Source organism: Opisthocomus hoazin, chromosome 3 (genome assembly GCF_030867145.1).
Source record: "Opisthocomus hoazin isolate bOpiHoa1 chromosome 3, bOpiHoa1.hap1, whole genome shotgun sequence".
In the NCBI taxonomy this organism is placed as follows: domain Eukaryota; kingdom Metazoa; phylum Chordata; class Aves; order Opisthocomiformes; family Opisthocomidae; genus Opisthocomus; species Opisthocomus hoazin.
In genome coordinates this window covers 10,580,067-10,605,259 of record NC_134416.1, presented here as the reverse complement: position 1 = coordinate 10,605,259, position 25,193 = coordinate 10,580,067, and the positions used below count along the sequence as shown (strand labels likewise).

Below are 25,193 nucleotides of genomic sequence, written 5' to 3'. Positions count from 1 at the left end.
AGTTCTAAATGTATCTCCTAGCCTGTGCACAGGGTCTCCTGTCTGTTCCTTTCTGCACTTTCCTTACTCCCATCAAATGGGAGTCCCTAAAGGGTGGAAGAAGAACTGTGGAGAATGGCCTTGCAGACTCCCTGGAGCCTGAAACCTGCTGATGGAGATAAAGAGAGGCTTCTGCAGGATCAGTAGAAGTAGGTGATAAAGGAATGGTACTAACGTTCCCTTCATCCTTTACGCTTCTCTCACTCCAGCTTCACCTTACTTGGGTTCTCTCCAGAGACAGTAGTTACCAGAATAAGGGGATCTTCTGCAGTGCTAGAACACTTCACGTAACATGGAACTGTGAGTTAGTGTATTACAAATGAGGAACTGCGTACCGCTCATCATCTATACTCAAATGTCTCACTCACTCCGGCAGATGTAACAATGAGTATACAACAATTTATTTTCTAAACATACAATTCTGTAATACAGCATTTGTTAGCACATCCCTCACTACGCTGCATCAGCTTGAACCTTAAGGGGACTGCATACATTAGGGGAAAAGCTGTGTAACAGATAGCCTGTTTGAGCTGATCATCATTTTGTATCTGAAGTCACAATATAGCAGCCTGTGTCACATCAGTTACTGGTCTCAATTCTTTCCTCACTAGATTGACAGCCACACAGGAGATTGACCATCACATCAGCTAACAGTGTGACTGTTCAGCTGAGATTTTCATTTCCCATGGGAGTCTCCTGATCTTCTGAGTGTTCTTCCTCAGCAAGGCATGGGATGGGAGTGTAAGTAGGTTACCCTTCCAGATAGCCACCACCACTGGGGACGTGGTTGGGAGGAGATGCTGGGGCTAAGATAACACCGAGAGAGCAGCACTGATGAATCATTCCTAGTCTGGAGGTTCTCCACCAACATTTATCTTGTCTCCTGTCCCCTCCCTTGTCCCTGCCACAGTTTCACCCAGCTACAGTTCAGTTACTGATATCATGGTCATCTACTGTCAGAACTGAAGAAAGCTCCTTTTCAGGCTATTCTGATCAGAAATTTTATCTGTGAAGTATTTTCAGGACAAGGAGAGTTCTGGCCAAATATTCTGCAAGCTCAAGTCAGACATGCAATCACATAAATCCATTCTTAATGAATGCTATGGGAGACTAAAAACAACTTCATACGAAGAAACCACAAAAACTTACCATTTCCCCCTGCTTTGGAAGACCGTTTTGAAACTCCTTAACATAGGCCTGAGAGGCTGATGGAGTCCTTCAGTTTCTGAGTCTTTGAGAAGAAATAAAATTAAGCACGAAGTCAATCAAATTGTCAATCAAACAACAGGGTTTTTTTTCTCAGTTTCAACTTGCTTCAAATATAGGTTATTGCCTCTCATTATTCTGACTTATAAACAAAGTGACTTCTTGTCACTGTATAGAGTTCCTGGAAAAAAAATGTTCCTTCATTTGTTTTTATTCCTCCTTTTGCTTTAAGAAATTTCACCCTGTGAAAGACAGCAAAAAGATAACCTGTTGCAAGCCAAGTGGAAAGGTATCATTTCATGGACCACTTCTCTCTGGAGCTGGACTGATGAGTTAGGAAGCAGTATGACTGTTGTTCTGGTACTGCACCATAGCTGGGAGGGAAGAGAGATTTACGCAAGCCTGTCCCTCGAAAAAGGTCAAATAAGGAGACAAAGTCTTTCCTTCAGGATGGCTTTGATTATGTGACAGCAATGCTTTCTACCTACACTTTTGAAAGAGTGCAGAAGAATACAGGGAATATTGAAGTATCTTCTGAGCCAGTAATAAGTAGATACAACATCAAAGTGACTGAGTAATCACATCAGAAGTTTGTAATCAGTGAGAAAAATCTGTCTAAAGGTTGTAGGAGAAGATGCAGGATGAGTGAATCTTTTGCATTTTATACAATACCAAAAAAAAAAAAATGCACATACTTTGCCTTTAATCTTGCCATTAAACATTTTATTGTTAATACAATAATTTTATTGTTAATACAATAAAATGTGTTTGATGCAGTTGCCTTTCATTTAACAATCAGGTATGCAAGTACCAGTTGTAAACTAAGACTGTTCTCTCTACGGATTTTGTAAATAGAAAGACAGCAATGCTGAAGCCATAGAAGGATGACGCCGGAGACCACAGCCTGCCTGTGTGGGATCGGAACACGTTTAGATTCCCTGAAAGAAGTCAGATCAGACACTCAAAGCAATGAGTTATTTGGGCGCTATCCAAAATCAGCACCCGCATTTGGAGGTAATAGCATTGCCAGTGTAAATCATACTGAAGATGGCTGAAATTGTAAATACTATGTTAATAAATCTGGTGGGCTATGCAAATCAACTACAACCAGTAATGACCAACAACTTGATCCTATGCCTGTAGAGGCTAAACCTGGACTGATTTATTTGCAAGTGTGTCTGTAGTTGGAAGACTTCTGAAGATGGTCAGAAAATGATCGAAACTGGTCTGAAATACATCATGGCACAGTATTTTTTGGTTCTAGCCATGAGTTTCTCTCCAGTACACATGTTGATAGTTGTGGTTTGTCTTAAATGATTGATTTTTTTTTTAAAATGTGCATGATAGAAGTAAAGCAAATTTTAATATTAGGCCTAAGTGAGAAACATTTCCTATTAGTAATTTCCTCCTTTTTCACTAGATATAGGTAACAAGATCCATTAAGCGTAACATGCAAGGCCAGATGACTGCATGACAGAACTTCCATTCTGTCAAGCCTGATTCCTTGTGAACACAGCTTTGCTGTTTTCAAAAACCATCAGGGGATAGTACTGTCATCCACAATTAGGCATATTGATGCAACATAAGATGGAATTATTTTCCAGTTATAACGTGAATGTCATCATAGTTTCTGGAGAAGCTATCCTGATGCACAGAAAAGAGAAGGAGGGAAGGAATGAGGGAGGAAGGGAGGGAGGGAGGGAGGAAGGAAAAGAGGTGAACCTAACAGAACTGTCTAAAGAACTGATTTGAAGTTCTGAAGATTTGATTAATATTTGTAAAAGAAAAGTAAGAAAAAAATCAGATGTGTCTCACTTTGGCTTTACTACACACAGTCACCAAGGGAGTGTTTCTGTGGTAAATTAGAGTCCCACTCCTGCTTCTCGATGCCACAGAAACATTTTAGACAGGTCCTTCCATAATGTTATGAAAGAATTTGACGATGTCCTGAAGAAGAACCTTTAGCTCCAGACAACCTGCATTTTTCTTCACAGACTTTTGCCACACCGTATGTTTGGTATTAAAGTCCATTTTGTGTTGGAAACACACATTTTAATGATGCGTAAAAAACACTGCACACCTGTAGTAAAAATTCAGCACACGGTAAAAGATTTCCCAGTTAGATACCATTTTCATCAGCCAATTCTATCCAATTATCTGAACAATAAAAACATTTTAGTGGGAGGAAATAGATGACTGCTATTAAAGTAACCCAGTTATCCTTCCATAAATTAAAGCTAAGAAGACTACATGATACTGCAATAGTTACAACAAGATACACGACTTCAAGGAGTCCTCCAAGATAAAAGTAGATACTTGGTTCCTTCCTTCTGAAGATTCAAAACATTACATATAGATTAAAGTCTACACATAAAAAAAAAAAATCTGCATTCAAAACCCATATATGTGACAAACATGGAATGGCACTTGCAATTGCTACTCCTATTTGCTTTCCTCTCCGTGTACAGCAGGCTGTAAACAATAGTCTGTAAAAGAAGCACTGAGCTGTCCCTTTTTTTCTGTTCTCCATGCAAAACCACCACGATAACTTCTAAAGAAGGCAACAAAAGTTTCAGATACTTTAAGCATGATGCAACCAGCTTTTTCTCACTGACCCATTTACAATTTAAATAACTATATAACCATGTGCAAGGCACCCTAGAAATGATCGGAAGGCAAGGGGTTGGGAATAGATTCTTGCAGAGTCTATATTTGTAAAATATGTCCAGCTGCTTTGGATAAAAGGCATTAAATAGGGTACTTACAATCTATGTATGAGGACTACCAATATCATGTAGCGTTTCTGCATATTTTTCGTGGTTCATGAATGAAAGGCCATGAAGTAAATGAATTATTTCCTCTTGGAAAACTCAACAAAACCCAGAAATTTGCAAACCTAAGGCCTATGCTTAGTCCTGTTCTCTTCACATTTGCGCTGCAGCAACTTGTGAATGAAATTGTTGTTCTGCTAAAGTCAAAGGAATACGTTTTAGCAGGATCATGATTTCTTCTTATTTACAGTCTTAGATTATGAGAAGAGAATCTCCAACACTACGATATGAAGGATTAAAAAACTTAACTGCTGTAATTGCTGCAGGAGTCAGGAACTAGGCTTGAGGATCAGGCACAGCAATTCCTTTCATCAATGACTTTTTGCTGGGAAAAAGGAGTGACATTGTTGCTTTAACTCAACTAGAATTTTTTGTTTGTTTGTCTTATTTTCTTCAATAATATGAGGATTTGAATTTAGAAGATTAAAAATACATACAAGCTCTCTTGCTTCAGAAACTTTGAAGTGGGAACCAGTTCAAGTACTGCAAAATAAAGCTTTTATTCTTCAGAAACAATGACTTGTTATTCCTGAAATAAAAGTAATTTCTTCTGCAGGCTATTTAAAAAAAATAAAGCAAATATCTCTTTCATGCTTTCTTTAGAAGGACATTCATAAAGCCAGCAGAAAATAGAAGCAATTGGAATACATAAGCAATTTAGAGACGCTTGTTTAATCTCGGTAATTACCTATTCAGTAAAGACAGGATTGGTTAGAAAGGGCTATAGATATTTTTCTATTTAAAGGTTTAAAGAGTTTCCTCAGATGTGCTAAACACAGTATAAATATCATATCTATTCTTCTATCAAAATCGTACCAAGATAAACACAGAATATGGTCAAGTAACTGATAATATTTTCTATGTAGCAGTCACAGCAGATGAACAACTCTGAGCTAAATTTTGTTCATTCACATGTACACAATCTTGCTTGCTTCAGTGAACTTCCATCAGGCAAGGTGACATCAGAAATTGCTCGTCAGTGATTTTCTGAATAGCATTTCTTGAAGTGGTTTTAGCAGCCAGCAATGTTCAAAAGCTGCATTTTAACACTGTGTTCTCTTTACATTTTCTTTGGGTTTTTGTTTTTTCAGTCAGATTACATAGTATTTAAATACATGCTCACTCCTTCACTCTGTCACGGGGCATCCCAATTAGCTTGGAAATCAGATGAATTTGAGAATCCCACCTGCTCCCAGAGAGCAGAGATAAGGTTCAGGGCATTAAGAAACACGTGGCAGGACACGGCACTTGGCTGTGTAAGTTTTAGATCACTTCAGGCAAAATTAATAAATTCCAGTGCCTGAAGAAAAAGAATATGAATGATAGACAGCATCAAGCTACGTTACTGACAGCAGTAACCTAGCTTTGCAAATGCTGGCCTTACTGGCTGCCACCTTTTTGATCAGTTTTGGCCCTAAGGAATTTTGTCTTCAGTGTGAAACCTCATGAGAATCCTTAAAGAATGACACACGGCATACAGAATCAGGTGGTAAGCATGCAGGACCAGCTGGCATACTTAAGAGCAAATCTGAAACTAATTTTAGATTTTGATAGTCACAGATGTCATGTCAGGGCATGACCTCTTCCCAAACTGCTGAATCCAACCCAAAGTAAATAAAGCAACACCTTTAACACAGCTTTCTGTTTACAAACTTGGCATATTGGCATAACTAAATGCATCAAAAAGAGGGGACGGGAAGGGAAGGGAAGGGAAGGGAAGGGAAGGGAAGGGAAGGGAAGGGAAGGGAAGGGAAGGGAAGGGAAGGGAAGGGAAGGGAAGGGAAGGGAAGGGAAGGGAAGGGAAGGGAAGGGAAGGGAAGGGAAGGGAAGGGAAGGGAAGGGAAGGGAAGGGAAAAAAATTAATGACGCTAAAGTTGGGAAATATTCTCTAATGTATGTCTCTGGTGACGGCATCTTTTATTCAGCTTTTCAGCTCTGTAGGCAAAATTCCGCTTGGTGGCAGCGGCAATGTGGGCGGCAAATGTGTAAGAGGAAAGCTGGCAGGAGATGACAGAAGAACAGCAGGAGAAACACATGGAGGGGCTGGGAAGACCCCATGGTTTAGAGGCTGGCTATAAGGCAAGCAGATGAATCTGTGTAGGCTTTTGGTGAGAGATACTGAGGGATGTCAGCATGGCTCTGGAGACTCTGAGACAGAGAAGATCACCCTTCTCCTCTCCCACCATCTCCCATACTTAGTCTCCATCCTCTTGCTTTAGTTCCCCTCGACTATGGGACTCCCCACCTCTTCCATAATGCCGAAACCCTACCTTGACTTTAGCAACTATTTACGTTTTCTCGCTTTTTTCCAGGAAAGAAGCAACAACAACCACTCCTCTCCACCCATGTTGCTGCAGAGGGATTAAGAAAGGGAAAGATGGACTTTAGATTTAGGAGACAGGACTGGAGTGGGAAACCACTGGAGATACTGGAAGTGAGTTCACAGTTATTGGCAGTGACTGCTTCTGCAAGGGACCATTTCGTACAGCAGTAGCAATTGCCCTTCTAGACAAATACTCCAGAAAAAAAATAGGTTTTCTGCATTGCAAACTCTATATCCCAAAACTTAATCTCTCTGTGCCTCAGTTCAAACAAGGCAAAAGTGTCTTATCTCCTCATCTCAAAAAGGTTCTGTGTAAAGCAAATTAACACGTTACACTCTGAGGAACTCAGACAAGTATTGATGAGCACTAAAGCAGAAGTCCACAAGGAAATTAAGTTTCAAAAGCAAAATCTGAAGAGGTAACAAACGCTCCATTGGGACACACGTTGAACAGCAGTGAGTAAACAAATTAGAGAATAGTTCTTCATTTGGTAAACACTAATTGGTATGTACCTAAAATGTGTCAGAAGTCCAAGTGGAAGCAAACACATATGATCAGGTACCTGCACTGCAAAACTCTGCGCTTGAATCCGAGGGAACAAATGAAGTATGCGCACGCCATCTCCTGGCATTTCTTAAATAGAGCTCAGTGATTTATTTATGTATTTCCCACACTGTAAAATTGCAGAAAAATGCAAATCTGACATATGTGCCAAACAATTATGACTGGAAAAAATAGAAAAAAAAGTTACATCTATATTGTTATTTTCAAAATTAAAGCTACCGGGGGTTTTGCTCCATATGGCTTTGTTTCAAAATTGACCGAAAAAGACAGAAAGGGTTAAAACATTATAAAGCAGCTGAACAAAAAGTTCCAGACTTACCAGCAGTTGTGGGAGGGAATTTTTTTTTTTTTAAGAAATGAAATTAGGTGAGATGATCCAGGTCATTTGTTACCTACCTCTAACCCCAGTATTTCCAGTTAATCAGTACTTCTTAAGATCAGCTAACAGCAGAGGAGTGATGGGATTCAGGATGAGCAACTGATGTCATCTACTTGGACTTGAGCAAAGCAGTTCTGCATGATGTTCTTGTCTCTAAATTGGAGAGACGTGGATTTGATGGATGGACCACTCAGTGGATAAGGAATGGTCTGGATAGTCGCACTCAAAGAGTTGCATGCAGTCAATGGCTCAGTGTCCAAGTAGAGACCAGTGACAAGTGGCATTCCTCAGGGGCCGATGTTGGGACCAGCGCTGTTTAAAATCTTTGTTAGCAACATGGCCAGTGGGACTGAGTGCACCTTCAGCAATTTTGCCAATGACACCAAGCTGCATGGTGCAGCCAACACACTGGAGGGAAGCGATGCCATCCAGAGGGACCTGGACAGTCTGGAGAGGTGGGCCTGTGTGAACCTCATGAAGTTCAAACAGGTCAAGTGCAAAGTCCTGCACGTGGGTCTGGGTAATGCCAAGCACAAATACAGGCTGGGCAGACTGGATTGAGAGCAGCCCTGAGGAGAAGGACTTGGGGGTGTTGGTTGATGAGAAGATCAACAAGAGCTGGCAACTTGCGCTCGCAGCACAGAAGGCCAGCCATATGCTGGGCTGCATCAAAAGAAGCATGGCAAGCAGGTTGAGGGAGGGGATTCTGCCCCTCTGCTCCCCTCTGGTGAGAACTCACCTTGAGGTCCTGCGTCCAGCTCTGGAGTCCTCAGCACAGGAAAGACATAGAGCTGTTGGTGCGGGTCCAGAGGAGGCCACAAAAATGATCAGAGGGCTGAAGCATGTCTCCTATGAGGAAAAGCTAAGAGAGTTGGAGTTGCTCAGCCTGGAGAAGAGCAAGCTGTGGGGAGATCTTAGAGCAGCCTTCCAGTATCTGAAGGGGGCTGCAAGAAAGCTGGAGAGGGACTTTTTACAAGGGCAGGGAGTGATAGGACAGGGGTAATGGCTTTAGACTGCAAGAGGGTAGATTTAGATTAGATATTTGGAAGAAAAGTTTTACCATGAGGGTGGTGAGGCCCTGGCACAGGTTACCCAGAGAAGCTGTGGCTGCCCCCTCCCTGGAAGTGTTCAAGGCCAGGTTGAATGGGACTTTGAGCAACCTGGTCTGGTGGAAGGTGTCCCTGCCCACGGCAGGGGGGTTGAAACTAGATGATCTTTCAGGTCCCACCCAACCCAAACCATTCTATGATTGTATTCTATGATTCTATGATTCCTGTGCCTTAGAGTCTGTTCCTAGCACAGCAGAGGAGATGCTGTAGTGAGAATAGATGACTCTGTGCATTTCAACCAAGAGTGATTCCCAGGCTCCCGTCTCTTGATGCCACTCCGTATTTCACCATGCCACTGATTCCTCCTCACAGTCCCAGTGTCCTTCTTGCATCACATTTTTCAGGCTTTTATCCCAGTCCAGGTCTTCTTGCCAAAGAGATACTGCTTCCTGTTACAGGGCAAAGAAAACTGAGAAATGTTTAGGGACAGAAAGGGATGAATTTCCTACTTAGTTTCGATACAAGATCTTAAAATAGTTAATATTTTACCACCCTACCATTTTCTATTACAATGTAACAGCTTTTCATATTCTAATTTTATGCTAGTTTTCCCAAAACATATTCCTGACTAAATTTTTTATTTATTTTCTCTATTTGCTTGGAAGTATTTTTAACATCCTGGAACAGTAGGCCAATTGGCATTAAGTCAGCACAACTCAGTTCATTTCAGATTAATCCTGCCCATTCACACAAGCTGAGAATCTGGCCCACTGTGATAGGAAATTAAGTCTTCTTTTTCGCAGCAGAGGCTCTCGCTCACAGGCCTTTTAGAAACTTGTCTGATTATTTTAATGGATGTGACATGTCTTTCTCCAAAAGGTGTGAACATGAAAAACATAAATATTTTTTTTATGTGATCAGTGGAATGAGTGAAGCCTGATTTCCCATGGGTTTGCGTCGCACATACCTGTACCTCCACTGCAACGATCCCAACTTCTCTGTTATTTTCATCATGACCTCATTCATCCCCTAAAACTTGGTAGCCCCATCACATTCCCTCACTGCCCTCTGGGAAGGAAGAAGCACACGTTAGGCCTGCCTTGGTGTTGCACCTGCGCTGACTGTTGTTGGTTGTGTCTGTAGCTCATATGCACAGCATGCCTCAGCAGACCACGCCAAGCAACGTGAAAAAATGTTGAGTTCACGTGATGCTTTTTTCTCTCAGTGAGGTCACTAATTCAGTTCACTCTGGCCTAACCTTTTGCAGATTTCCACAAAACCATCAGAACTGTTTTGCTTTTGAGACTTCTATTTGTGCCTGTCTGTGGCTGAAATTGCCCTGTTGGTTCCCAACTTATTAGGGACTGACCAGTGAGACTGCAAAAGCATTTGAAACCAAGAAAAAAGAAACAAAACCAAATGGCATGGAACATAACGTGCATTATTTGTTATCAGTACTTTAAATAACACAGAATAAATATTCTTTGCAGCAAAACTGGAGCACATTCATTCTTTTCTAGAGGGTTTTAATTGATTCTCAAAGAAAAAGCTAGCTGAGACTGCAAATGCAAGAGAATAATTAGATTCTATTTTTGGATGTTATGGTAATCAAAAATTTTGACATTAGTCTCCTATTACACAGCAGAGAAGAGAACACTGCAAGTGAAGATACACAGAATACGCTGAGGTACATCAGCAGCTCAGTGGAATGGACTGGGAGCTTGACTAAGACATAATGTCACTGATCTGGAGTATGAAAAACCGCAGCATGATCAACTGGGACCCATGCACATAGCCAGCTCTCCTGTCAGATAATACTGCAGGAAACCTGAGTTTCACATACAGTATCTGAGACATCACATCACCACCCATTCTGTATTGGTGAAAGTTCTGTAAGTCATTCCCCTTCTGCCCCCAGCTGGACAAGTAAGTTAAACTTTAATAACACGAACCTCATTTAAATATGGTATTATAAACCCCTTTACAGAAACACTACCAATCCTAAAACCAAAATCTATCAAAGTTGCTCTAATCTGCCAGAAAAACTGTAACTGTAGACACTCCTGATGCCAGAGGAAAGGATGAAAATTATGTAATCCAATGCAATATCTCCTCCGTTTGAATAAATACGTTGTAAAGTCTCTTTAACTTTGGGGTAATTAATGACTTAAAAATCAAGCATCTGTGAATCATTTATATTGTAAACTATTATTTGTCTTCAAATACATACATGTGTATATATATCATATTGAAAACTTTTCTTACATACATGAGAATTCTGTAATAATATCTTTAATTTGCATGTAGATTTTATTCTCAAAGTACACATGGCCAGAGTTTTGAAAAGTATTTGGAGATTCTGGATGCAATTTCAAGACTCTTGCTCCGAGACATCTGCAAGACACTAACTTTTCTGACAGCGGCTGCTCAGCACTTTCTGAGAATTTCTAAAAAATTGTGATCATTCCAATCTATTTTTGCTGTCCCCCTGACAGCTGTCTTCCTAGTGAGCAGAGCTGTCACTGAGAACTCTTGCTTGAGAAGAGACTGGGGGGAAAAAATCTACCAGGAACTACTGGATGGTTTGAGGGGCTGAATTGGTATGAGCTGTCTGCTCTGCTTTCAGAGCTGGTTAATATCATCAGTTTGCATCCACTGTGCCTCCTGCCAAAATGAGCAGTGACAGAGTAAATGTCTTAACACAGACCCCAAGGATCTGATCTCTGCAGTCTAACTATGCTTGGTAGAAACATCTTCTGTCATCAACTACATTTGGATGCTCATAAAATATTGCAATTACCACCCATTTATGGAATAAACCATAAAAATAAGAGGTTGGAAAAATATGCCACAAACTAAGTATTAACAAAATTATTATTTAACTGGCAACTGATTATAAATATAAAAATTTTACAATGAAATGGCCGTGAATGGTTTTTTTACTGGTGGTTAAGCAAGCCACAGAGTCATTTCTATGAAAACTAGGGTTTTTTCACTACTGAAAGCCGAAATTAATTGCTACAATGGATTTTTACAACAATGTGGTGAGCAGCTTTAAATCACTCACCAGTCTAGCCTTTACTTGTTTCTGTTGATGAGTACTGTACATTTCCTTACCTGTTTTTCCCTATCTATAACATTTTAAAATTAACTGCATCTGTCTTACACACGTATAAAAGTAACGTTAACTTTCTACCATTCCTGCCTTATACTGTTGTTGGGGTACATTAATTCCTTTGGGACTTTTTAGCCTTTTTTTGCTTTTTCTTTAAAGCTCCTTGAAAAGAGGTCATAGTCTCAGACCATCTAAAGCTAACTAATCATTCCTGTTACCCTTTTGAACCTCCACTAGCATTTCAAACCAAGGTAGTTTTTGCTGCTTGCTGCAGACACTGAACATTTGATGGTACTTTTATGTGAATTAGTAATCTAATTAGAAAATAGAACTGCTACTGCCAAATCAGTAATGCAATTCACTTTTTATTATTGGCCACAGAAAAGGACATTTCTGTCTCACACTTCAAATACTTCTAGAGTGAAAGCTCTGAAAGCTGTGCCATTCTAATTATTATCACTTTAAAAAAAAAAAATGCAGGCAGGTCACATAGGACAAAGAGTTTTGTTCATATGTGGATCAACACAGGTATGAACTGTTGCTCCAGAAGATTTAGGAGATGTTCAAGCAAAACTGGCCAGTCCACTTAGATGGGCTTGGGATGACAGGAAGTAAAACCAGACAGTATGGCTGCAAATTAGCCATGCAGCAATTTTGTATGTGTGTAATTAACTTTTTCTTAACCTTACTGGGTAGTTTGATTGTCACCCTAGATGTGATCAGAGGATCAGGTCCATCTTTTATTAACAGTAAAGGAAAAACTGCCTGCTGTAGGTGACCCTGCTCTGGCAGAGGGGTTGGACTAGATGATACCCAGAGGTCCCTTCCAACCCCTACCATTCTGTGATTCTGCGTGTTGGACAGAAAGGAGGCTAGATCCTCTTCTGGTGTCCTCATGAAAACAAAATATTCTCGTATTCCACGACTAAATTTGCTACCCATTACATTACACATAATGAAGCTGAAGAGATCAACACATACATATTCATAGACTACAGCTGTTTGCTCTGTTTTGAAACTGAATTAGGAAAATAGTTGTTTTAAACAACAGCACTACAATTATGCTAAGGGCTTTACTGACTTTCCTTGAATATTAGATACCACATGTTTTATGAAATAATGTCATAAAAGAGGTTTGCTTTAAAACATATCATCTCTCTTCAAACAAATCTCAACCCCAATGCTGCATTTATTTTATGATTTGAGCATTGTAAGTCTACTTCACATTCACAGATGTTTGTAATACAATAAAAATGGAGGAAATCATTTTAAAAACCCTCAAGAGAATAAAAGGTATTCATCACAGACACAGGAGCTGTAACGTTGGACAAATGAAACTTTGGTTTTAAATTGTTCTAGTGTCTCTCAAATCAAAAGAAAAACCAAGAAATCAGGACGTGTTACTCACAGTGTTACATCTGCGAGCAGTGGCAGAATGAACACCAGCCTGTGTTCACCAGTCTCATGCAGACAACTAGTAAGAACTAGTAGCTGCACAACTTGCCAGTATTTTCCTGAAACCATATGGCGTGATGAGTACGTTGGAGCCTGCACGTCCTGATGCACATGTAATAGAAAAATGAGGCAAATAGCTTGAATGAAACACTGCAATAAAGAGAGCAGGCTGCCTATGGCTGATGGTCAGAGGAATGATCTTTGAACTACAGCTACATCTGACAAACTGAGACCCTAATTCACTCGTATTTTCTGGCTGATGAAAAATTCATTAAAACTTTCCTCCAGGTTTCAGAAAAGAACTAGGAGGGTTGTTATCACCACCTATACTTAAAGCACAAAGGACAAATGTAGCTACATGCAATATCTCAGCGCTGACTGTTGTTGGCTGAAACATTAATAAATTGCACTCTAATCCCAACAGGCAGTGAGTCAATACACATATCTGTGGAAGGCAGACTGTTCACTTTTTGTTATTACTTTCATTAAGTTTGACCCCAAGAGTTCAAAACCATAAGATGTATTTCAGAAATCATATAAAGAAAGGACTTTAGTTTACTCTTTTAACTCCCCCAGTTGCACCCACATGTGATAGTCTTGCCAGTTATCCCAAATTCACATACACTTTGGATACTGCTGAAAACTGTGAGACATCTCACCTCACCAGTCTTGCATTTTTAGAGATTATTTTCACAAGTCTGACACAAGTCAGAAACACTGATCCTGCTTCTAGTATTGGTCAAAGGAAGGAAGCTAGAATCATAGAATAATTAAGGTTGGAAATGACCTCTAAGATCATCAAGTCCATCTGCCAACCCAACACCACCATGCCTACTAAACCATGTTCCGAAGTGCCACATCTACACGTTTTTTGAACACCTCCAGGGATGGTGGCTCCACCACTTCAAAGGGCAGCCTGTTCCAGTATCTGACAACCCATTTGGTGAAGAAATTTTTCCTAATATCCAATCTAAATCTCCCCTGATACAACTTGAGGCCATTGCCTCCCCTCCTATCGCTAATTACCTGGGAGAAGAGACCAATACCTGCCTCACTACAACCTCCTTTCAGGTAGTTATACAGAGCGATAAGGTCTCCCCTCAGCCTCCTTTTCTTCAGGCTAAACAGTCCCAGTTCTCTCAGTCATTCCTCATTAGACTTGTTCTCCAGACCCTTCACCAGCCTCGTTGCCCTTCTCTGGACACACTCCAGCACCTCAATGTCTTTCTTGTAGTGAGGAGCCCTAAACTGAACACAGTACTCCAGGTGCGGCCTCATCAGTGCTGAGTACAAGGGCACGATCACCTCCCTACTCCTGCTGGCCACACTATTCCTGATACAAGCCAGGATGCCGTTGGCCTTCTTGTCCACCTGGGCACACTGCTGGCTCATGTTCAGCTGGTTGTCAACCAATACCCCAAGATCGTCTTCCGCCGGGCAGCTTTCCAGCCACTCTTCCCAAGCCTGCATGGGGTTGTTGTGACCGAAGTGCAGGACCCGGCACTTGGCCTTGTTAAACCTCAAATAGATTCAAAATAGAACCTCAGTAGATTCAAAAAGTGTAAAAAAATGAAATACTTATTTTTCACCAGATGTAACATAAGCAGACCTGAAGCCAGTTAAATACAGAGACTTAGAAGTGAAGAATGCCTTAGACTTCTCCAGCTAACTTGACAGTTGGACTGGCACATCTTCCTTTAGAAGGAACTATGTACAACACAAAAACTCTTCAGATTTCCCCTTGCCTGTCCTGAAAATTAGGCATCAGAGACATCAGGTTTTGAAGTTGGTAATATTATTTCATGAATGAATTAAGAGATTATGCTGCCTTCGATCAGTAGCTGTTTTCCATTTGGGTTGTTTGACCATTGAGCACTGGTCGCAGTTGAGCCACCAAGCACAGCTCGTCCAGCCTGGCCCCTTCCTTCAGTCCCTGCGTAACTGGAGCCAAGCACAATGGCAGCTCCCTCCTGCTGTCCAGTTCCGACTAATAATGGCAGAAACACACAGCCAGGCCAAAAATCTTCTGCCAACACACTGTTCTAGGGTTCAACTTTGACTTTGCATTGTTTAAAGAAGGAAAAGCCCTCGGTCTCTCAGGCATCCTACTGCCCGTCACAGAAACCTCACCACCTTCCCAGGAGGACAGGGCCAGACTCTTTTCAGTGGTGCCCAGCAACAGGACAAGGGGCAATGGGCATAACGTGTGGAAACAAACTCCACAGCTCACACAGAGTTATAAAGCAGGTATGTTGTATTACAGCGCCGGCTGCAAGGGGGATCGCTCCTCCTAACTTGCACACCAAGTCACACAGTATGCACCTATTTATTACAAAGTTTATCTAAGTGGGCTGGATTATAACAATTAGTTCTGGGAATAGGTGTTATTATTATAATTATTTCCAGGAATTCATTATTGTATTCCGTTCTTCTTTAGCGCTTGCGCAATGTCATCTGGTGGTCATCTGTGGGGGTCTTCTGGATGAAGGCTCGCAGTCTTCCTCGCTGAATACTTTTCACCTTTGGCCCAAAATCGCTGAGTTGTGTTGGCTGAGTTCCAAGCCACCATACCAGTTTCAGCTAGAGGAGAGCTTCTTACAGACAATAGGGTTCTGGTTATCAGTCCTTATCAGTCCCTGTCTCTTTTAACTGTCTCGCACCAGTCCTTGTTATCTACATGTGAGCTCACAGCAGTCCTTGTTAGCAAGATTACAAAGAATTGGACCAAATTAAATGTCAGAACTTTAATCCTTGCCTGGACATGGCTGCAAAACTATGTAACAAAATCAAACTAAAGCTATAGCAAAATCAAACTAAACATCAATTTCCCTCATCAGGCACAAACTGAAGCATGGGAAGCTCCAGCTGAACATGAGGAAGAACTTCTTCCCTCTGAGGGTGACGGAGCCCTGGAACAGGCTGCCCAGGGAGGTTGTGGAGTCTCCTTCTCTGCAGATATTCGAGACCCGCCTGGACAAGGTCCTGTGCAGCCTGCTGTAGGTGACCCTGCTTCGGCAGGAGGGTTGGACTGGGTGATCCCCAGAGGTCCATTCCAACCCCTGCCATTCTGTGATTCTGCCATTCTGCGATTCCCTCAGACAGGTCGCCCACCCGGGCCGCCACCACAGGAACACGCCGCTTGCAGTGGCAGCACAGCCCAGGTCCCTCAGGCGGAGCCTCCCCCTCAGGGCTTCAGCTCACCCGGGCACCCAAGAGCGGGTAACCCGGCCTCCAGCTGCGAAGAGGCCGGCGCCACCACGGCCACCGGCTGTCTTGTCACGACAACCGGCAGCCCTGTCACGACCACCCGCTGTCCCGCTCTGTCACGACCACCACCACACCGAGGCGGCGGGCGCCGGTCACGTGACCCAGGGAGAGCGGGAAGGCGCCCCTAGGCGGAGGCGGGGGCGGGGCCGGGGGGGCGGGGCCGGGAGGGCGGGGCGGGGCGGACAGGCTGTCCCCACCCCTCTGTTTGCGGGCGCCGGCGAGTCTTCACCGCAAAGGTCGCTGGGAGTTGTGTCCGCCCGCGCCGGCCTTCGCCCTCCGCGGCTGCGCTCCGCCCTGTCCAGGCGGACCCTTGCCCCGGGGCCGCCGAGCCGTGCCGGGGCGGCTCCTCCCGCTGTGACCCCTTGTCGCTGCTTGTCTGTGGGGAGGGATGGGCGGAGAATGGAACAAGAACGGCCCCATAGAACTACAACTCCCGGCGTGCATTGCGCCCCGGGCAACTTCATGGGGTTGGGGGGGGGGAAGATGGCGCCTGCTAAAGCGAGTCGGAGAGGTGGCTGAGGTGAGTCCTGGGCAGCCAGGAAGCGGTGCCTTCACTTGTCTTCGCCTTCACAGCCATCTTCTTTCCCCGTTCTTCCGCTCCCTTCGCCGCTCTCCGCGTTTGGGAGCGAGGAGTACGCGCCAGACGGGCGGGCGCTGAGGGGGGGCGGCGGCAGGAGGCTCGGGCCGACCTGCCGGGGCGGGAGCCCTCGGGGCGGTGGGGGCGGCTGGTGAGAGAGCGAGCGAGCGAGCGAGCGAGGCGGGAGGAGAAGCCTCGGGACGTCGCCTCAGGCCCGGCTGGAGGTGCCCCGGTGGGCAGGCTCCCTGCTGTCCCCCCGTCCTGGCGGGCTGCTCGCCGCCGGAGCTGTCCCGGCGGGGCTGTGGTAGCGAGCGGGACCCCCCTCGCCTTTCCCAGCCTGAGGTGCTGCCGCCGTTGGGTGGGGCCCGCGTGAGGTAGAGGCCTTCCGCGAGGCGACCGTAAGTCAAACCCTTGTTTGCCTTAGGTGTCTTGTAAGGGAAGGCTTGTTGTACAGCCGTGTCTGCCGTGGCCGGGCATCCTTGTGGTACCAGTCTGGAAGCAGCCGAGCGGTGGAGGGCTGCGGCCCTGGGATTTCCCTAAGCTGGTCTTCTTCGAATGGACCATTACACAGCCAAGTCTTGCTAAGCGTTAACCGAACACGATGTAAACTTGCAAGCCGTGAGCTTCATTTCTTACTTTAAAGTTAATCGTGCAGCACGGAGGCATGCTTTAGGTAATGGAGATAGAGGTTCACAAATCCTGTTACTGAGAGCTAATTATAGTACAACTTCGCTTTCCTTAAGCTGCAGACTTCTAGGCAGGCATCCCATGGTACTTTGAGCTGAGGTGCTAGGAAGAAAAAAAGATCATGGTGTGGACTGAGACACCTCTGTACTCTGTTGGAGAGTTTGTGGAAAAGCCTGTAACTTAGAACCAGAGCTTTAATTCCTATGTCAAAACAAAGTTCACTACTTCACATGTTGTAGTTTGTTAAGCTACATCGGGTGGCTTGCAGTGCAAATTGAGTAGGCAAACTAAAACCAGAGTAACAGCTAAGGCTTTGGGGAGATACAGGTAGTCTTCTACTTCCTGGAGCCTTTGTAGTGCATTCAAAATAATTTGAAATATTTTCGTGAGTATCTGTAGTATTCTGGGCATCATGACAGAACACTCAGTGTAAGGATGCTCTTAAACGTGTGGTAAAATTTCCCTGAGAAATTGGTGGTTTGGGGTCGGAATCTTGATTGTAGTGCCATGATACATGTAAAGGCTTATGCACAAGTTTTATTTAAGACTTTTAACAATTTAAGTATTTGTCTGAAAACTGCTGCTAGAATGGGATGAATTTTTTTCCCCTCTCTTGGTATGTAAAATTTAATTCAGTGACAAGCAGCAGAGCAGACTCATGGTGGGAAGCTTCTTATTTTATTTTAGTTCTGCTGTAACAGATATCAGCATTTGTGGACTAAACTTTGCCTAGGCGTCACAAGCCTGTGATTGATCATTTTATGGAGAAGAAATTGTGTAGTGTGTTCTGCATGTAGAAGCCAGGCCACCTCTATATTGAATTTTTGGTCACAGAAATGGGTCCTTTTACAGATCACAGAAAGATTAGAAATCCAGTGAGCTATTAAAAAAGAAAATCCAAAATCTTCAATTTGAACGCCTATCTTAGTTGCTTACACAACTTTTCTAGTAATTTCTGCATGAATACCTTCTAAAGTTAGTTGACTTTGCTAGCAGCAACAGCAATAATGTTCTATCAAAATGTATTAAATTTCTGATGGCTAGTGATGGTCAGTAAAACGCTCCGAGTCTGGCACTTGACTCCCTTGAACCTCTCATCAGGCTCTTTGCATTTTTATGTTCTAATACGTCAGTAAATCTGTTTTCTGTAATCTCTCAGCTGAGTTCTTAACTACACTCTAAATTAGAGATTTCACTTTCCCGTGTGTCTGTGGAACATCACAATCCACAGCACATATTTCCTTTTACAAAATTATGCTGCTTCTAACTCTGTCCTTGGAGAGGGACATGCATCCTCCTAACAGGATAGGATATTTTGCATAAATTACTTTGAAGCACTGTTTTTAATCACGGTTGCTATGAGCAAATTAGAACCTTTGATTGAAATACATATACAATGAGAATAAAGTTTATTTTTAGTAACTATTGCTTTAATGTGTAATCATTAAAACATATTAAATGACCAAATAAAATATTTATTCTCACATTATCACTGTCTGGGATTATAGTTTTTTGGTGTGCATATATAAACAACTATTAGCATGATTTTAAAAAAAATAAAATTATTTTGCCTTGAGAACAGCAACACTTAATCTCTTTAACAGATTTTTTTTTTTTTCTTATTTGTGAGTTAATTGTATGAAAATAGGTAATGGCATCAAAAATCCTTTGAGGAGCTATTTTTTTTAGTAGTTTAGTCTCAGATCTAAAATCTGTATTTTTTGATACTGGTGGAAAATGTCCTAGAAAGTGCCACACACTGATTCTTCAGCATAATTTTTCTTTCACAGGCATTTAAAAGAAGTGCTGTGATTTACATTTGAAGTGGAAGTATCCTGTAAGGCTATACACAGTGTAGCATCATAAACAGTGGCAGTCCGAAAGGTCCTAGAGAAATAAACACAGAGAAAAATGTTTACTCAGGCATCAACTGCAAGAAGAGAATGACTAAATTTGAAGAACTGGAAAAACCTACATATAGTCTGGTCAGATAAAACGATGTCTGGGTTTCTGTGGCAACAGCCTTTGATACTGGAGCTGAAGAATGTGCCTTAGACTCATACTGCATAAGTTTCTACATATATTTGGACATAAATTTGTCTAAAGCTATTGTCTTGACTTCATTTTTTGTTTTCTTTATAGCTTATTGTAATTTTGCGAATTAGAAGACAGATTCCTGACTAACAATGCCTGGCAGTAAGTATTGTACCTTGAGACAGTATTAAGGGGCGTTTACGAAATTTTCTCTGAGGGTTAAAAATTCTACCAAAAGTAAAATGGAAAAAAACCCAAATTATGATACTTGCTGTCATTGTTAAGGTATTTAATATTTTAAGTATTATCCAGCCTCTGCCTTTGTAAGGGTCCGTATATATATTTCACAGGAACCCAGTACATGCTCTGCATCATCTTTTTCAATAGAAAGTTCACAGTTTTAACATTGATGAATGTTGTGATTTTAAGTATGTTCTGAAGTTGTTGTGTTCAGAAAATAAAAAGATACTTCTATTTAGCTATAATTGTAGCTTTGGAAAATTACAAATACTGTTTATAGAAGGTAGAATTACTATTTAGTATATAAACTGATATGACTTAGAAATTTTAGCACTCAAAGTTAAACGAGATTTTTGAGGCAGATATTTCTAGGAATCAAATTTTGACCTTGAAGAGAGCCAAATTTCTCTAACAGAAAGACTCAAGTTATGAAATGTGTTATAATAATATTAATTCCAACTATTTTTTTTTATATTTTTCTCTTTTCTATTTAGAAAAACCCTGCATGGTGTTTAGTAAAATTTCTAACATCAGTCTTTGGATAAAGCAGTCTGTTTTGTCCAGAGGGTAAAGAAGTCTTCATAAAGTTACTGTACCAATCATACCCAGTGTACTTTAATTATAAGTTTGTAATGAATTGCACAAATGTTTAATTTTATGAGGAAATGTTTGAGCATTTTTTTTTTTGTGATGACTTAAGATTTGTAATGAGATGCGACTACTGAATACTTAATATAGAATTACTGTAAGACATTTTTGCGTTGTTTGAACTACTATCATGTAAAATACCTTACTGTAAGTATTTAGGGGTTCTCTGGTTTTCTGGTAAATAATTGAAATTACTCCTCTATACAGACATGAGTTTGTGTAACAAAATAGTGCCGAATATGTATGTATTATATTGTACCTTTACATCAGAAGCAGCTGGCATAAATTGTTCCAACTGTACTATGGTTCAACTTTTGTGATACAATGAACTGCTGCTCTGTTTCAGTTGCAGTGTTTAGTACCATTAAGGCATTTATTTTGATACTTTTGCTGTGAAGGAGTGTGTGGGTTTTTTAGACAATTAAACTGGAAAAGTAAGACAATTTTTTTTCTAAACCAGGTATACTTATGTTCAGGGCCATCCTTAACACTGCTTACCCTAATGCACGTAGAGTCTGCATTACTGCGGAGTCAGATGAAACTCAAAGGAGACCAAAACAACTGATTGCAATATTTATTGGTAGCGACACACTCAGAACTACGCAGCCATTTATTTCTCTTCTATGTGTATTAATGAGTTTAAGTGTACGGGTGAAGGGAAGGTAGCCCAACGGATGTGTGTGTGATGCAATTCTTATGGAATAATGGTACTTTCTTATTATTTTCCTTACGAATATTGTGGTGATGGAGTATGATTAGATTTTAATGTCAGCAAGCATCACATTCAACTAGCACACCAGCTAGTTGTACTTTTCATCAGTGTGCATAGAGACAGCCTTCAAGACTTCAACTACGTTGCATGTGAAAGGGAAAGCTTCTGCCTGCTAATTAAGGCTTCTCAAGAGATTCCACAGGATTCTTTTTGGAGCATATTGATGAAACAGGTTGATAATATTTAGTGTTTGAAATCTTGAAGTATTTGTCCCTGAAATCCGAGTTGTTTGTAAAGGCTGGGATTTTTTTTTTTTTTTGTCACGTGGAGTTCTCGCATCCCACACACCAAGAAGCGTGTTGAGCATCTTTTGGATTAAAATGTGGAAAAGGCTGTTAGAGTGAAATATTTTCCAAAAATGTTTTCTGTCATGCTAGAATGAGTTCTTTATAAACAAAGTATAACAATAGTTATCTAGTTAAAAGGCAAGTTTGATGGAGTTCTCAGGTCACACTGACAAACTCTCTCTTCCAGTGGTGTTCTGCTTACTTTCCTGCGCCTCTGTATCAGTTCTGGTTACATTTTTACTCGTTTTTTTCAGTACAGTAGTTAGGGAAAGTCTAGGTCTTAAGTGGTGGTTTGGAAGGTCAGGAGAGGCCAAGATAGTGGTATTATGGAAAGACTGGACAAGGAGACTTGTCTTTCCCAGGTACTTTAGCTGTTCCTAGGGACACTGTAGAAGTCAGTCTTGAAGTTATTGTGCATGAAATATTCACAGGACAATACACTTTTTGTCTCCCTCAATACTGACTGTCCAGAAAATAGGCATGTAATCAGAACTGGGCGTGGTATTGAGAGGGAGAGAGATGAACATAGGCTGTTAACCAGAGGTCATGTTCTTCTCATTTAACCACATCTCAGTCATATGTGCTTGTCTCTGACAGTAGTTGTTTGTTACATACTGGATTATCAAATTTTCTACTGATGTTGCTGTTTAGCCATCCCACTTAGGAATATGGGGATATAGTGCTGCATTGAGTCCTTAATGAAATAATGTTAAGGTTTTAATCTCAATACAGTTATAGCCCATAAATGGAAAATTTTCAGTCTGCTCTCTGAATCTTAAAATGTAGAAGTGCTTGGTTTTGCCTAGCCTTGGCGTGGCACTTGTATTAAAATCTGGTCCGTAGAGGAGGTGTAATGGTCTATAATTGCTGCCGCACTTGTAGCAACCTTGCCAAAGCATTGCTTTTCCCTGTATTCTTTGTAGCTGTAACTTTATGTATAGTTCCTCTTGTGCAAGTAACATGGGCATTGATGCAAGATACGCTTAGAAGCATGGTGTCTTCATCTGAAGTTGAAATGCAAGTTCTGAAACGTTGAGAAAGAAAATATGTTTCCTTATTGCTATTATAATACAGTAGGAGTAGACCGATTTGAGCCACAGCTGTTTTTTTAACCACGTAGATTTGCCTTATCACAAAGAAACAGTGGATTAAAAGATTAATTAGTACTTTTATTTAAAAACAAAACCCAATAACTTGTAACCAGATGGCCTTTGCAGTACAGGCAGTATGTGTTTTTCATTTGTCAGAAGTGTGCTCTCAATTTCCGTATTCAATAGTTTGTGCAGATTATTTCGTTTAACATACTTCTGTTATGGAACATGGGTGGTTTTGGTAGGTTTTTTTGTTAGCTGCATTTGGATTGAAATGTTACAAATGCTTCTGTTAAGGAAAAAAGCATAGCTAAATCATGTATCAAAACATTGGTTTAAGACTTTTCTTGTTGGACAGTATGTTCCAGATATTCACAACTGATCAGATGCTTGAAACACAGTTTTGTAGATAATGAGTTTTTTCAGAAACAGCTAACCTACTTACTGGCTGCATTCCCTGCCTTCAATTAAATATTTTAACTTAAGGCAGATTTTATGCTAAAATGAAATTGCTTGGACTAGAAAAATTGTGCGTGATACAGGTGAGAACACGTGCTGACTGTAAGAATATATTTTGCTTGTGGTAGCTATGTGTGTGATTTTTTTTTTTCTTATTCTTTTCTCTTGTTCTTACTTATGCTATTAACATACTTATTTGTATCTTTGCTTTTCAAGCTCCTGTAAATAATGATTGTTATGTTAAACTGATTTTAGCTGCTGATTAGCAAGTCCTTGTATGACTGACTGTAACAGGCAAATTGAGAGAGCAAATAAATTAAAAATAAGGATCTTGAAATACATTTTTCCCATATTCTTCCCTTGAATTACTGCTATGAAATTTAGTAATAGGAACATCCCCTATGCTATTCTGCAAATATTTGCCAGTTAGAAAGAGACCACTCTGATTTAAGAGATCCATGTATCAGTTACATGGAAAATCTTTCATGATTTGGCCTGTTTCTGGTTACAGTGAAGTGGAAGTGACTGTTTTGGTAACTTCAGAGTACTTCTTCAGGTATGCTCAGTGCATTGATTTCTTCTCATTGAACTACGTAACATTTTGTTTCCTCAGCTTTCCGAACACCAGGTGGCTTTTTGCCAGTTGTCTTTGCAGAGACAACTAGTCTGCAGTTGGTGTGTGCTGGTGGCTTCCCCAGTTTGTGCAAGATGAAAGTAAACAGAACATAGAATAACTGAATAGTGATTGCATTTTTTCTTGGATGTTACTGCTTTCAGTTAAGTTGCTTCGTGGTCTTTAGACAAGTAACCAACCCATCCCTCACCCCCAAACCAAAAAAAAAAAACCCCAAGAAACTTATAAAATTGTAATTTTCTTTTTGAATAGAGCTTCCTTGCCAAGTTTGGCAAGGAAAACAGCACTTGAAATGGAATTTGAAATGAGTGAATTCTTAATTTGTATTTAATATTCTTAATGTATTTTAAGAGGCAGGTAGTCTCCTCATTTTGGGTTTCTTCCCTCACAACAATTTTGGGAAATTAATTTACTTATTTTTTGCAATTCTAGCTTTTATTCTGTAAAAAATAAGTAAGTAATACCAAGATTGTTAATGAGAAGGGAAGATTTATTTTCCTGTGAAATACAGCTCTAAAATACCCATGGTGCCTGGAGATGTATTCCTAAATCTCTCTGTATAAATGTTTCATGGGCTAAGCATTCCAATGTTTTTAGTGAAAATTAAGCCATACTTCTAATTAACAACTTTCTCCAGTTTTTCTATCTAATGTACTTTTTTCCTCATCTGGAGTATGTTTCTGTACTCTTCATACTTTAAAACCCTAAATAGGACCTTCCACTTAATGAGGCATTTTTTGTAATTGCTTTTATTTGTTTTATATGTATTAGAAGCTGTATTAGTTTTCTGACAGTATTGTTGCCTACTTAGAATACTGTTAAAATAAATAATGTTATAATCCTATAAGATTTTCATATTTTGGCTATTACAGAAGAGCTACGTGGGGCAGTATCTGAAATCATTGTCTGCTCCTTGGTTCTAGTGCCTTAGAGGATGAGAAACACAAGCAGCACTGTATCAAGTCCATCTTTCAGCTACTAACCTCACTCACCCAGGAACATGAAAAACAGCTGCCAAGGGAATGTCATGGTTTGGGCTGCCTTTGGCAGTTTGCCATTGGCTAGACCTAGGCCAGTAAAGCAGATAACTGTATTTCAGAATATCTGTAATTATTATAATACTATGGTAACAAAATATATAATGGATTATTTACATAATAACATACAAAAAATGCTTTCAGTTAGTAAACACTGAGATACAGATTTTTTTCATCTGATTTTTAGGTGATTGTTTTTTCTACACTTAAAAAGTAGTAACTTCTCTTAATGTATCCTTTTATTAAGCTAAGAAAAAAACCCATGAATTTGTAGCTGGAAAACTGTAGCCGTTTGTACATCTGTTTATTTCACTCGCAATACCCTAAGCAACTTTGTGTGCCAGTGGCGTGGTTGATTCCATATTCTTTAATGAATCTGCATAGATTTCTTTAAGACATTAATTTGGAGCAAGTGTTCATTTTGCTGTTTTCTGTTAGCTGTTAATTCTCTCTGTGTGTGCATTATCTTAACCCCACTTGGGAAAGTTAATGTTTAGG

General features: G+C 40.8%; 1 protein-coding gene across 5 annotated transcripts in view; it reads left to right on the top strand.

Annotated features, from left to right (window-relative positions):
* The first annotated feature begins 16,683 nt into the window (after window positions 1-16,683).
* Window positions 16,684-25,193, top strand: part of EFR3A (EFR3 homolog A) — an 88,988-nt gene continuing 80,478 nt past the window's right edge. For 4 of the 5 annotated variants that reach the window (XM_075415542.1, XM_075415541.1, XM_075415538.1 and 1 more), the window contains exons 1-2: window positions 16,684-16,749; window positions 19,636-19,689. In XM_075415542.1, the coding sequence (XP_075271657.1) occupies window positions 19,680-19,689 (10 nt within the window). In that variant the 5' untranslated portion in view covers window positions 16,684-16,749; window positions 19,636-19,679. Of the gene's footprint in view, window positions 16,750-17,044; window positions 17,205-19,635; window positions 19,690-25,193 lie in introns of those variants that run through there. The other variant, XM_075415539.1, reaches the window with a different exon arrangement.